The sequence below is a fragment of the Rhinoraja longicauda genome, chromosome 9, assembly GCF_053455715.1.
Source record: "Rhinoraja longicauda isolate Sanriku21f chromosome 9, sRhiLon1.1, whole genome shotgun sequence".
NCBI classification, from domain to species: domain Eukaryota; kingdom Metazoa; phylum Chordata; class Chondrichthyes; order Rajiformes; family Arhynchobatidae; genus Rhinoraja; species Rhinoraja longicauda.
This window is the reverse complement of record NC_135961.1, coordinates 13,220,389-13,234,503: the sequence shown is the minus strand read 5'-3', so window position 1 is coordinate 13,234,503 and position 14,115 is coordinate 13,220,389. Positions and strand designations below refer to the sequence as shown.

The window sequence follows — 14,115 nt, the reverse complement described above, 5'->3', positions numbered from 1 at the left end:
CTTGCTCATTTTTTTTAAAATTCACTCTGAATCCCAGGTCTTTTCTCTCAGTTTATATTTCATGAGGTCTAATTATTTCATAATGTATTTGTGTATCCAGTCTTCTCTGAACAGTTTTGGCAGATAAAATGTAAATGCACATGATGCTGTCAGACTGTATATCAAATTACCTTTTTCAGTGAAATCAACAAGAGACTGTTGAGTATAGAAACAGGAATGTCCAACAGAAACAGTGAAGACAGGAATATTTAACCATTTAAATTTGGGATTTTCATTTACTTTTAATAATCAATTTTTAATTTGTTGTTTTTGGTCCAGATGAATGAAGTCATTAGGACTTCAAATTATATAAGTTCATAAGTCATAGGAGAAGAATTAGGCCATTCGCCCCATCGCATCTATTTCGTCATTCAATCCTGGTTGATCTATCTTTCCCTCTCAACCCCATTCTCCTGCCTTCTCCCCATACCCTAACACCCTTACTAATCAAAAATCTGCCAATCTCCCCCTTAAAAATACCCAATGACTTAGCTTCCACAGCTGTCTGTGGCAATGAATTCTACAGATTCACGACCCTCTGAGTAAAGAAATTCCTCCTCATCTCCTTTCTAAAGGTATGTCCTTTTATTCTGAGGCTGTGCCCTGTGGTCAAAATAAATATTAACATTGCATTTTCCTTCTTTACGGCTGATTGAACGTGCAAATTTTACCTTTTAGGAATCCTGTACTCCCAAGTCCCTTTGCACCTCTGCAGAATCCCTGCTTTCTCTGCACTGCCTACCTCTTCACCTGTCTTTGGATCATCCACAAAGCCTTCAATTCCCTCATCCAAATCATTGATATACAATATGAAGAGTAGCAGCCCCCACATGGACCCCTACGTAACACCACTAGTCATTGTCAGCCAACCAGAAAAAGCCCCTTTTATTCCCACTGTTTGTCTTCTGCTGTTCAGCCAACTGTCTATCCATGCTAGACACAAAATAGGACAGGCATCATCTCTGGAGAGAAGGAATGGGTGATGTTTTGGGTCGAGACCCTTCTTCAGACTGTCTATCCATGCTAGTATCTACTCTCTAACCCCATGGGCTCTCATCTTCTTTATCCCTTGGGCTCTCATCTCAGCATCAATTGTGACATCTTATCAAAAGCCTTCTGAAAATCCAGGTAAACAATATCCACGGACTCTCTTTAGTTTATCCTGCTATTTACCTTCTCAAAGAATTCCAACAGATTCATCAGATCCCCTTCATAAAACCATGCTGATTTCCATCTGTTTTATCATGTGCTAACTTCACTACTCAGAAACCTCATTTTATAATGGGCTGTAAAATATGAACACTGTAGTCAGGCAAACTGGCCTATAGTTTCCATTCTTCAGCTTCGCTTCTTTCTCGAACAGTGGAGGAACATTTGCAATTTTCCAGTTTTCTCGGATCACTCCTGACTCCAGTGATTGTTGAAAGATCACCACTAATGCCTCCACAATCTCTGAAGCTACCTCTTTCAGAACCCTGGGGTGTAGTCCATCTGATCCAGGTGACTTATCCACCTTCAGACCTTTCAGCTTCCCAAGCACCTTCTCCTTAGCAACTTCACAAACTTCTGCCTACTGACTCTCTTGAATTTCTGGCATGTTGCTGTTGTCTTCTGCTGTGAAGACAGAAACAAAAAAAGCATGTTCAATTCATCTGCCATTTCTTTACTCCCCATTATCACTTCTTCATTTACAAAGGGATGAGTTCATCACACAAACCACCATCTCCCTCGATTTCATCTTGACTTACATTGCCTCGGGAAAGTTGTGGTTGAGTTGCTGCCTTACAGTGCCAGTGCATAACAATTTTAAAAAACATGGTAAAGGAATCATTATCTATTTCCACACTTTATCTACTGTTGTTTTCTATCATAGTCTTTGATATGGCACTATCCAAACAATAATTATCTGTTCCTTTCTGGACTTCTCAAGTTGTTTTTTTCAAGACTTCTGGTATGCAATGGGTTTCAATTCTTAGCTGCCAAAGCAAAACACTATAGATGCTGAAATACAAAATAAAAACATATTAAAAGAACTCAAGACTCAGCAGGTCAGACGACCTCTCGGGAGAGACACAGAGGATGCCAACTGCTCAGTATTTTCAGTTTCATTGGCATCATTTCTACCCTTTGCCTCTGTCTATTTTCCTATTTGCCTCAGGCCAATATGTTTTTGCTTATTTTTCTTGTTAAAGGATATCTTAACATATGCAGATGTGGAGGTAACTGGTTCCATTCAATAACATTGCTCATCCCACTACGAGCAACTATTGAAAAGCTGCAGCCATGATGCATAGTTATCACAACTAAATAGTGTTCTTCTGTAATTTTATAGAATGAGAAAAGGCTAAGAAGGCTTACAATGATGATTTCTTCATTGCTTGAACATAAACAGATCTAAACATTGCAACAGAGATCCAAGACTGAGAGAAAAGTTGAAAATTTAATATTTTGGCTGGGTATAGAAATGCATTTTTTTATTGCCTTTTTTTACTTTAAATGGCAAATGAAAGGTAAAGTGATATTTAGGTAAAGTCATGTCTATGAAATGTATCATCAAGTAAAAATTAATAGTTATGTGTTTAGAATATTTTTACCGTTTATGTACAATTTAACAGTTTGGGTAAATGTGCAAGATATTGTCTTTTATATATCATGCATCACAGTTTGAAGATTACAGATTATGCTGATTCTTTCAGAAGGGTTACATTTATATGCAATGTGAATTCTCCTTTCAATGTTCCCATGTGGTCATGTTTTCCCCATGAATATCAGGAAGGTGCAAAATGCTTGAGTGAGATAATTTATTTTCTCACTTATCTATTAAAGTTGTTCATTGATTCGTGTGCTATTCAGTTCAGTTCACCAAATATTGACTTCCATTCTATGGTTTAAACCTTTTGCTGTGAGCTAAGTTTAAAGACTTTATATTTAATGCAGAAAGGTCTTTGTGGGGCTGAAAATGTTCAACCCGCAACCTGGGAGGACAGGTTTCATAGGTTAATGAGGTCTGATGGTGGATATGCTCGGAGAGGGGGAGGCAAGGGTACTTGGAAGAATAGGAGGTAAGTGACCTTAACACTTGGTGAGATTTCCAGAAGCAAGAGAGCCACACGTAATCAGAAAACATCTGATATAAAAACAATGAATGCTGGAAATAACTCATCAGATCAGGCAGCATCTGTGGAGAGGAAAATAGAGATAGGGTTTTAGGCCAATGACGTGCTTCAGAACTAGAGATCATTTTAGAAAGGCAGCATGTTTAAATTTTGAATCAAAAGGGGAAGACAAAGTTAATGTCTGTGAAGGGTGGACACAAAGAGAAGATGGATGACATGGTTTGATATTGAATTGGAGAGGATGCTGAAGGCTTGTTCATGGCAACTAATCTGTCAGGAGGAGGTGTAAATGGAAGAAGACATACAAAGTCTTGCAGCCATGTATGATTCTTGGTATTGGATGATGGATGCATTGGAAGACCAGCTTTTGGTGTTGGGATCACGTTTGTGATCGATACTGACAACACATCAGGTGAGGTGGGTGAATTAAATTACACCCAGCCCTTTCATTTATGGGAATTACAGGAGAGAGGCATGGATGGTGGCTGGCAGGAAGTTTGGAGGCTACTGATGGACTGAGAAAAGTAGGCAATTTAATTAGTTGCGCTCTGTCCTGATAAGAATTTATTGTGCTGGGAGAGACCTAACAACAGACTGGGGTGCAAATCACTAGGGGGCAATGCTAACTGATGATAAAGGTGCCCTGTCAAATTTCCAGACTCAATTGTCTGAAATGATACAGAGCATACTTTTGTACAAAGTAAACTCCACAGATACTAGTTGAATACCCGTCAAAGATACCTGCACAGCTTTGTTTACCATATCCTCAAGAGCTTTGTTATCCAAGTGTACGGTCTGAAAGTGTCACAGCTGACGTACACAAAGTATTTCTCCATCATCTACTCATTGTGTCTGGAAGCAATATCCTTTTCACCCATTGAACCATTCTTGAAAGCAGAGGGGGTTTTTTTTCCAGTTGTGACTTTGTGGCTTATATTAGATTGGTTCTTCTGTCAAATAAATATTGAACAGGGTTATGCTGGATGCAGTTGATGATTCTGATTAAAGTTCAGACGTAGAAACAAAAGAAAGTCCTGGACAACAGTGCATGTGTTATGAAATGAAGAGAACAAACGACCCAGGATAATTGGAGGCCAAGTCTATCACCTTGCTCCACCACTGGATTCTCCAAGAAATCCATCAGTGGAGCACAGTGTTGCTGAAGTCAATGTTGCTCAAACTCATGCTTTGTCTTTATAGTTTGTTGTTTTTCAAATATTCATTTTCATTATAATATGTTATTTTAAACTCTCTGAATCAATGGCAACCTATAGAACTGGTGCACACTGGCCCATGGCTGAAAAAGGCTTTTGTGGAGCCTTCTCATACTACTGCCTAAGGTCCAACCATCACCCTTTCAATGCAATATTGTGTGGGATCAGGAACATTTCCCTTCTCATCCAATCTTCCCATATATTTGAACCAGGTGCTATCACATGATTCAGTTCATAAGTTCATCAGTGATGGGAGCAGAATTATGCCATTCGGCCCATCAAGTCTACTCTGCCATTCAATTGTGGCTAATCTATCTTTCCCTCTTAACCCCATTCTTCTGCCTTCCCCATAACTCCTGATCATACATTAATTTGTCTTTTAAGACATTCTTACATTTCAGTCTTTAATCATCAATTAAGATTAATTATGCAGTTTGTATAACAATTGATAACCCACCACTAATTCCAGGGTTTCCAATGATCAGTGACCTCTCTTCATTATATCAATTTCTTTCTACGTTCCTTAGCCAATTTGTTTATGGATTCATCAACTTCCATCAAATAACATCTTAAGTGTACATTGACATCATTCTTTTCACATTTAAATTGTTTATTATTTTTAATTTTGCAATTCCTTGATGCGTAATGTGCAAGGTCTGATTCAACCACAGACTGGTAATGAATAATCAGCGGGCCACACACACTGGCTGCTTTCCTATCTTGGTAGCTTGAGTTAGTTTAAAGCTATCAGTTCAACCCCCCTGTTAACCCCACCCCCCCCCCTCTCCCTTCCCCCCCGCCCCCTCCCCCAAACCAACCACACGATTGACAGTAGTCAAAAAGTTATCTGAGAAATAAAACTGTAGGAGCAGACAGCATTGTTGCCAAAGTTCTTGCCATTGGGTCCCAAATGTATAATGTATAACCTCATCACCCACATCTAGGAAGGGGAGAGTGTTCCATAAACCTGAGATACTGTTATTAATCATCTACACAGAAAGAGAAATATCCCATTGTGATAACCACAGGAACTCTTCCTACTGCCTGCCACAGGATAAAATCATCATCAGAATCACCCCCCACAGTTTCTTCAGAGGGACTGAAGAACTGCTCTCGGAATCCCACTGGAGGTGCCATCCTTCCGGGGGGGACAGTGAATATGAAATGCACAACATGACAACTTCAGAAATTTATGGGGGTCTGTGGAATTTGATTGCCTATGGAAAATCTTCTCCATCCTAATTTTGCTGTACGACATTATGCAAACTATGCCTTTAATCAATGAGTCAATAGCAGAAACATGCTTAGTGTACGTTGGTATGCCGACTTACGTACTTTTCTGAATCTTTCCGACTGCAATGTTGAACTCACCCTGAGCAAGTTTTACCTCTAGCATGCAGCTAATCTGCAGTGCAAATGGAACATGTTCAATCTTTGTCACCTCACTCCAGAAATAAGGCTTTCCCAACCTGCTCGGATGAGATAAGTCAAAGATCTTCTGGCCATGTCATAGGTTTCTCTGACTTTGTGAATAATTGCACTTACCAAGATCCCACAAATAGTAAGAGATGAGGATTCTTCTGATAATAGAGTTGTTAAAGGAGAAATCTGGTGGATTTTTTGCATGACACCTTATAAGCCTTTAAACCAGAGAAGTGACAATATTTCATCCCAAAGCTTGAATTTAAGTTGTGGGATACCCTTCAATCTTCTGCAGGAAGATTTTGCCAAAATGATTTTAAAATATAATTTTGTGAATCCATCGACAATTGTAATTGCTATTGTTAGAAAAAAATAAAATGGCCACATGGTGATCATTTTGTGGAGGGCACATGAATGGGTAATCACAAGAGGATAGAAGTCCCATAAATGGAAAAAGTATTGCATTAGTGACCACTTTTATACTATGTAATGTGAATCATTACAATTTAGAAACATGTAATGTTGTACGTTAAGGTGAGTAGTTTTCTTTGTATATAGCTTGGTCATGCTTGGCTTTCCAAAATAATTTTCTGAAACATTACTGATTATTACAGTGCTATGACAAGTGTATCATTCTGTTAGCAGTATATAACTTACTTTTTTCTGGCTTGCTTATAGATTTTATTTAAAAAGGGCTGCTATCATATCTTTTTTTTCTTATTGCATCTTTCTCCCCTTTCTAGCAGTAGGTTTGCGCAGAAATTTTTCTAATGTTTGCTGACATGCCACTACTGCTTACTAACCTTTTACATATTTTGCCTTTATTTTGCTGGCAAAGTTGCATTGATGAAAGCTGACTTGCAAGGTAGATAGCTGTGTGTTTGTACGAAACAAGACTGAAAACCATGGTCTGTGCAATTTACATACAAACAGCGTTTATCTGCTTTGGAACTCGATTATTAAATCAAAATTTCAGAGAATACAAGTATTTGTAAAAACTATTGCTTATCATGGGGCTTTCAGTCTTGAATGTTTTTGCTAGTTATTTTAGTATGTTGAGTACATTTGTTTACTAATCCCAAAGATTCTAATTTCTATTAGTACCTGTTTTAGAAATGTCAATGTTCTTTCACTCATTCTGCCACCCAAACTAAAACTGTTCCTTCCTATGTCAAGTTCACAATTAACAGAAAGCATGCACAATTTAACATTGTAGGCCTAACAATGTGCTTTGGCAAAAATGCATGTGTTTGTGTGTTCTGACTCAGGGCCAAGTACAACCTGCCAAGAGGATTCTTGTGGAAACCAAGGTGTCTGCCTTCAACAGTGGGATGGCTTCAGCTGTGACTGCACAATGACTTCATATATTGGGACTTTGTGCAATGACCGTAAGTACCCATTTATGTTATGTGACTATATTGTGCTGCTGCTGTTCTGAAATTGCCATAAACAATTACATGACAGATTATGATGCAGCTTAATGGTGAAACATTTGTATAATGATTGATTTATATATGCATTCATTTTATAAAAAGTGGAGTATGAAATGCAATGTCAAATGCAAAAAAATATATACTACGGGTGTTGCACTGTAAGGAGTTTGTACGTTCTCCCCGTGACCTGCGTGGGTTTACTCCGAGATCTTCGGTTTCCTCCCACACTCCAAAGACGTACAGGTATGTAGGTTAATTGGCTGGGTAAATGTAAAAATTGTCCCTAGTGGGTGTAGGATAGTGTTAATATACGGGGATCACTGGGCGGCACGGACTTGGAGGGCCGAAAAGGCCTGTTTCTGGCTGTATATATATGATATGATATGATATGCTGCTGATTCCATCGTTTCGGCTACAGTAAAGAGTGCTTGGCAATAACTTTGCCGAGTTTAATTGTCTGAAAGTAATATTTGTCTGTGATATATGTGGTAAGATTCTGTACAAATGTTGTGGGGTCACTTTATTAAGTTAATATCTAAGAATATTTTTTGGTGCATCCTACAGCAAAATAAGTTAAATAAGAACCAATGGTACAGCAAGATGTTTGTTGAATGTAATGATGCGTTATAATGTGTGAAGTGTACGTTGGAGGAATGTTTCAGCTTGACAGGACAATTTATTGTCATACCTGGTAACAAAATTCTCTTCAAATTATCTTTGTTTCAATTCACTTTTGTGACATCTTTGCAGTTAAAGATCGCAGAAATGGGACCATCAGTCCACCACGTCCATGCCAATCCTTTTGCCCATCACATTACTCCCATTTACCCCCTCTAACTTCAAATCCTTCCTTGCTTTGCGCACTTAAGTGCCTGCCTCAGTGTCTCTAATGTATTGTGATTGTACCTAATGCTACAACCTCGTCTGACAAAGAGTTCCAGATAGCAAACCATTTTCTATGTAGAAGTCTACTTTAGAAATCCATTCCCTCAGCTTAAATGTATGCTCTCTTGTTTGCGATACCACCACCATGGGGAAACAGTTCTATTTATGCCTCCTATAATTTTATCAATCAGGGAAAACAAACCCAACCTATTCATTCTCTTCCCATAAGAAAAGTCCTTCAATCAAAAAAACATCCTAGTGAATATCCTTTGCACTCTCACCAGCGCATATGTATCCTTCTTTTTGTGTGACAATAGACAATAGACAATAGACAATAGGCAATAGGTGCAGGTGGAGGCCATTCGGCCCTTCGAGCCAGCACCACCATTCAATGTGATCATGGCTGATCATTCTCAATCAGTACCCCGTTCCTACCTTCTCCCCATACCCCCTGGTGTGGTGACAAGAACTCCAAACAATGCTCCAAGTGCAGTCTAATTAGTCTTTTGTAAAGTTGCAACACCCCATCTTTTATATCCTACGTCCTCTCGTATGAAGGTAAGCATGCTACTTTAAGGGAACTATAGGCTTGAACCTCAAGATCCCTCTGCCCATCAACATGACTTAATACCTTGCGATTAACTGCATATGTCCTACCTCTTTATGACTTCCTAAAATTCATTACCTCACACTTGTCAGGATTAAATTCCATCTGCCAACGCTCTGCCTACTTCCCTCTGGAACAACTACGCAGGACGAGGCATCAGGACAAGTGGGTCCAGGGTTCCTCGCTAGAATATCCCCAGCTGATCTCTTTCCTGGCATCAATTTCTTGCATTGGTGTCTCACCTGCCAGCCATCTGTCATTTCCTGTCACTCCTGTTTGCATATACAGATGAGGCCAGTGTTTTATGATCCCAAGGTGAACTTGGTCTGCTGCCCATCTTGATCCCCAGCCGCCCGTTTTGAATGACCTTGGTGTACACAAGGAGACTGCAGTTGACAATCCTTTAATGGTTTATTTTTCAGTCTGCCAGTTTCCATTTGACATTAAGTTCTGATTCAAAGATGAAACCTCAATGGAACAAATGTATATTTGTACAATTCCCAGCTATTTGCTTGAGTAATGAATGAGCTAACAGGACGATGATATTTACACCATTAAACGAAACTGTACCAGTGTGTTCTGATCATGCACAGCAATTATTTGTGGTAATTGCAAAAATTGAGATTAAAAAATGCAAATAACTGATACTTATCACTCAATTTCATAATGAAACTGTAAATGTTCATGAAAACTATTATTCGGCATTGAGTCCAGGGCAGTTCTAGATTGTACTGAACCATGGGTCCAAGTACACTCTTGTAAATGGACATTTAATTCCACACCAACAGTGACTGGTGAATGTAGTTCAGAGAAAGGTGCTATCTATGTGGAGTTTGTATATCCTCCTTGTGATCACATTGATCCAGATGGTTTGCTTTCTTTCTCCCACATCCCAAAGATGTGGAGATTGGTAGATTAATTGTTAACTCTACATTCCCCCTATCATGTTGAAGAGTGGTCAACCATGGGGAAATTGGAAATAAGATTGTATTTGCATAGTGTGGAATGGCAAAAAGGGGACTTCATTGAAATGTGAATGACAGGTTGGATAGAGAGAGAATGATTTCCACCTATAGGGGAATCTATTAAGAAGGATCCCTTTTTAAAGGTAAGTGGTCATCCATATAAAATAAACAAAATGCATTATTTTTCTTTTCCTTGGAGTGTAATGAGTCATTGGAGTTTCCTCTTTTTGATATTTTTAAGGCAGAGATAGATAAAGATTTAATCAGCAAGATGAAGGATGAATAGGAATGTAAAGTTGTAGTTAATATCAGATCAGATGTGAACTTATTGAATGGCGGAACAGGCTCAAATGGATTAACGACCTACATACAAGGTGACAGTGAATAAAACAAATGTTGACACTCAAGTCTCATAGGATCTATATGTAGAGTTGGCTGAAGCCAACATTACCGCAATGTGTCACGTGCATAGGTTGACTTGTACGAAAGGACGAGTGAGCAACTTTTGCCAATGTACAGACAAAATATCTACAAAACTACCTAATGATTTGAAATCAGCCCTGATAAACTTTGAATTGAATATGAGCAACATATTACAAGATAATATTCATTGTTTGTTCATTCAAGATGTGCAGTGATAGGCGTAAGTACCAAAGAAGGGCATGTTTAAATTTTAAAGGTATTGAAATGGCTACAGAAATAAATCGAATTTGCAAAAGAATTAAGTGTGCATTTGTATTGATGATAGTAGTGTATCTTGGATTAAAAGCCGATGCAAATGGATTGCAACCGATCAAAGAGAAGACAGAAATTATGAAGGTAAAGGCTTGTGAAAACATTTTAAAAAATAGCCAAGCCAAACCAGCAAAGGCACTTTTCTGGTTGGAAATGGTTATTGAGACCTTTCTAAAGAGCAAAGATTATTGCTAGTTGATATTCATAGCTACTTCACATAGATTGACGTAAGAAGATTGAGTCTCGTATTACAGGGGATACAATTGAAGTATTGAGATCTGTTTTCTTATGACATGAGTAACCATATAATTTAGACTTGGATAAAGGTTTTCAGTTTTGTTCTTTTCTATTAGCAATCTTTATGAAGTGGAATAATAAGAAAAACTTGCTTATTTCACCATGTTATCCAGAGCCATAGACCATGAGAATTGTGAAAAAGGTACTGTCGAAACAAATATGACAAGGGTATTATGAAGGCACTCACGTTTAACAAGTTTACTAGCAAGTATTTTGTTCAACTGCAGAACAATGCCATGCACCGCAACAGGTTATAATCTCTGCGTTATTCAGGATAGAAAACTCGACATAATTGAACTTAATTGAGCCATACCTTGAGGTGAGTGTAGAAGAAAAAGTAGAAAGAAAAGTTATATTTTGATACAAGCCAAAAAAGTGACAAAGTCAGCATCACCTTTTCGCTCAATGATAAAGTGCAGGAATAAAGTATCACAGGTAGAGGGAAATTTGGTAAAAATGAAAGACAGAATTGAAACTGTAAAACATAAGTCACTTTATTCCTGCACGTGATGTACAAGAGAATATTTTATTACGATGTGATACGATATGATACGATAGAACTTTATTTATCCCAGGAGGGAAATTGGTCTGCCAACAGTCATAAAACACAACAAGATACAAGAAACATCAAATTAAAGTGACGAGTGGAAAGTCCAGGGTTGGGGATGTGCAAAGATTTGGGAGGGGGTAAGGGGAGTCAGTCTACCCCATGACAGAATGGGGAGAAGTTGTACAATTTGATAACCACAGAGAAAAAGGATCTCCTGTGGTGTTCTGTGTTACATCTTGGTGGAACCAGTCTGTTACTGAAGGTGCTCCTCAGGTTGACCTGTGTGTCATGGAGGGGGTGAGCTGCATTGTTCAAGATGCTCCGCAGATTGAGGAGCATTCTCTCCTCCAAGACCGCCTCCAATGAATCCACCTCTGTCCCCAGGACGGAGCCAGCCTTCCTGATGAGCTTGTTGATCCTGTTGGCATCCGCAGCATTCGCCCCACTGCCCCAGTACACGGCAGCGAAGAAGATGGAAAGTTATGTGATCATCCATGTATTCCAGAAGTTAAGCTAGTACAGTTAATTTAATAGAAGAAACGGTGCAATATACTCATTAATTAAGTCAGGACAGTGACATCATCTTCAACTTAAGTGGTGGATATAATGCCAGAAATATAGTTTCTAGAAACCAGAGAGACTCAGAAATAAGGAGAGATATGAAATTGATAAATAATGCAAATTACTCTTTTCAGAAAGGAGAATACAGTGTTGTGTATGTAAATGCATGATACGCTCAGAACAGTAAGAGAGAGTAAAATAAATAGAAAAATTTGAATTTGCAATTCTTCTTGTCTCTACATGATTCAAAATGTTTTGCCATTACATGCAGTTTGAATAAAAACGTGTGCATAATTGCATAATATGAATTTATAATTGTTAAGGATTATAATACCTTACAATTGGTAATTGTCAATTATATATAGATCAATTTTCAAAATCTCTTCTGGTTATTTATGTGTATTTATATACATGATATTTATATACATTGGCTTGAAGGGCCAAATGGCCTCCACCTGCACCTATTTTCTATATATTTGCATATGAATGTAATTCAATCCAGAATTTAAAATTCATTGATTTTTTTGTTAATTCAACCAGATGAAGACTCATTGTTACCACTCTGCTATTCCCACCAGATGGCAGTGTGCTCATTCAAACAGTACTTTAAAAAATCTTTATTCTACAATGTCATACCAATATTTAGTTGCTTTTAATAACAAAGTAGGCAATCTCTAATAAAACCTGCAAAAAAAAGTTAAGATTTTATTCCTTGCATGCAAAGTTCAATCGAAATTCAGTGGGAATTTCACAGAGAAATACATTTGGAAACGTTTTGACAACAAGACATGGTAAATGTTTCTCTGCAAATTGTGAGACAATAGAATTTAATTCTTGGTATAACCGGACACACGAGCTGATAATTATTTGGAATGTGCATGTTTAATAAATGCATTTTTCCCCATTTCAACAGTTCTGTTCATCACCCAGCAACAATCGGTTTCTTATCACGGAACAATATTGAAGAAAGTCCCTTTGTCTTCCCCATAGATATCTCAGCACACCTCGTGGGAAAAACAAATAAATCAGGGTTTATCTGATTTATACTGGCTATTTCTGTTATTAAAAATATGAATCAAGCCAATAAAATGACTTATTTCAGATACCATGATGTCTTGACATAAACTAATTGATTAACTTTGAAGATTGGTCAGAAAGCATTACATGGAACAATTGTCAAGACCCTCGGTTGGTCATTTATTATTTATCTTTCACTTTCTGCGCAGAGTTTTGATATAATTGAATTACATTGTATATCAAATTAAAATACGATCATAGGAAACCATCCTGGTTTATACAGGGGCATTATATGGAATTAATTTGGAGATAAACAAAGTGGAGGGGGGGTGGGTGTCTGGTCATCTGCTTATTGAATTTAAATGGTGTACCTTGGTCTTGTTTTATAGTTTGGACTGTTACAAAATAATATACTGGGGATATACAATAAAATGTTTAAAATGTCTTATGAAAGTAATGAACAAAAAAATCTATAACATTAGAGACCAAAAATAATAATAATTTTAGAGTCCAAAATCTATGTATTATAGTTCTGATACTCAAGTTGTGATCACATTCCATGCTGTGCTTGAATGCTAATTATATCAGAGTTTTAGGAGTCCATTGGAGGGTACAGTTGTCATAAACACGTATCTGCTTGCAACTGGAAGAATGCACTGATGGCTTGGAGTATTTTATTTAAAAAATACCATGTATTTCAAACTAATTCACTAGAAACATAAATCACACTTGTCCAAAACAATGAATGCTGCAGGACTGTTTACCCATACACAATGCTTAATATTGATTATCAGAACAAAGTGAATTGCATTACACATACAAACCACATCATTGTTTGAAACTTCAATGATTTCTCCATTGTTAATCAGGAAAGCCTCAGTTGGTTCTGCAGTGTTCTATTTAGGAGCATGGTTGTGACTGGGCATATTTGATCTATGATTACATATGAATGTGTGCTCCAAGTTGAATCGATCCACAGCCAAGCCAATGAATAGATTGAACTCTCATCAGTTAAGGTGCACCGGGATGACATGTTTGAAAATATATGTCATGCCTCCATTCCCCACATATTAATGTGCCTATCTAAAAGCCTATCAAAAACCACTATCGTATCTGCTTCCACAACCACCCCCAGCAGTGTGTTTCAAGTACCTACCATTCACTGCAAAAAGCTTGCCTTTCTTTTAATCATTGCCTTAAACTTTTTCCCTCTTATCTGAAAGCTATGCTCTCTTTCATTTGACATTTCCAACTGGCAAAAAATATTCTGACTG

General features: G+C 37.8%; 1 protein-coding gene across 28 annotated transcripts in view; it reads left to right on the top strand.

Annotated features, from left to right (window-relative positions):
- The window catches only part of nrxn1a (neurexin 1a), a 1,341,442-nt gene that overhangs the window by 764,905 nt on the left and 562,422 nt on the right, over positions 1-14,115 (top strand). For 17 of the 28 annotated variants that reach the window (XM_078404791.1, XM_078404790.1, XM_078404793.1 and 14 more), the window contains 2 exons: positions 6,630-6,656; positions 7,060-7,179. In XM_078404791.1, the coding sequence (XP_078260917.1) occupies positions 6,630-6,656; positions 7,060-7,179 (147 nt within the window). The remainder of the gene's footprint in view (positions 1-6,629; positions 6,657-7,059; positions 7,180-14,115) is intronic. The other 11 variants (XM_078404816.1, XM_078404817.1, XM_078404814.1 and 8 more) reach the window with 1 other exon arrangement.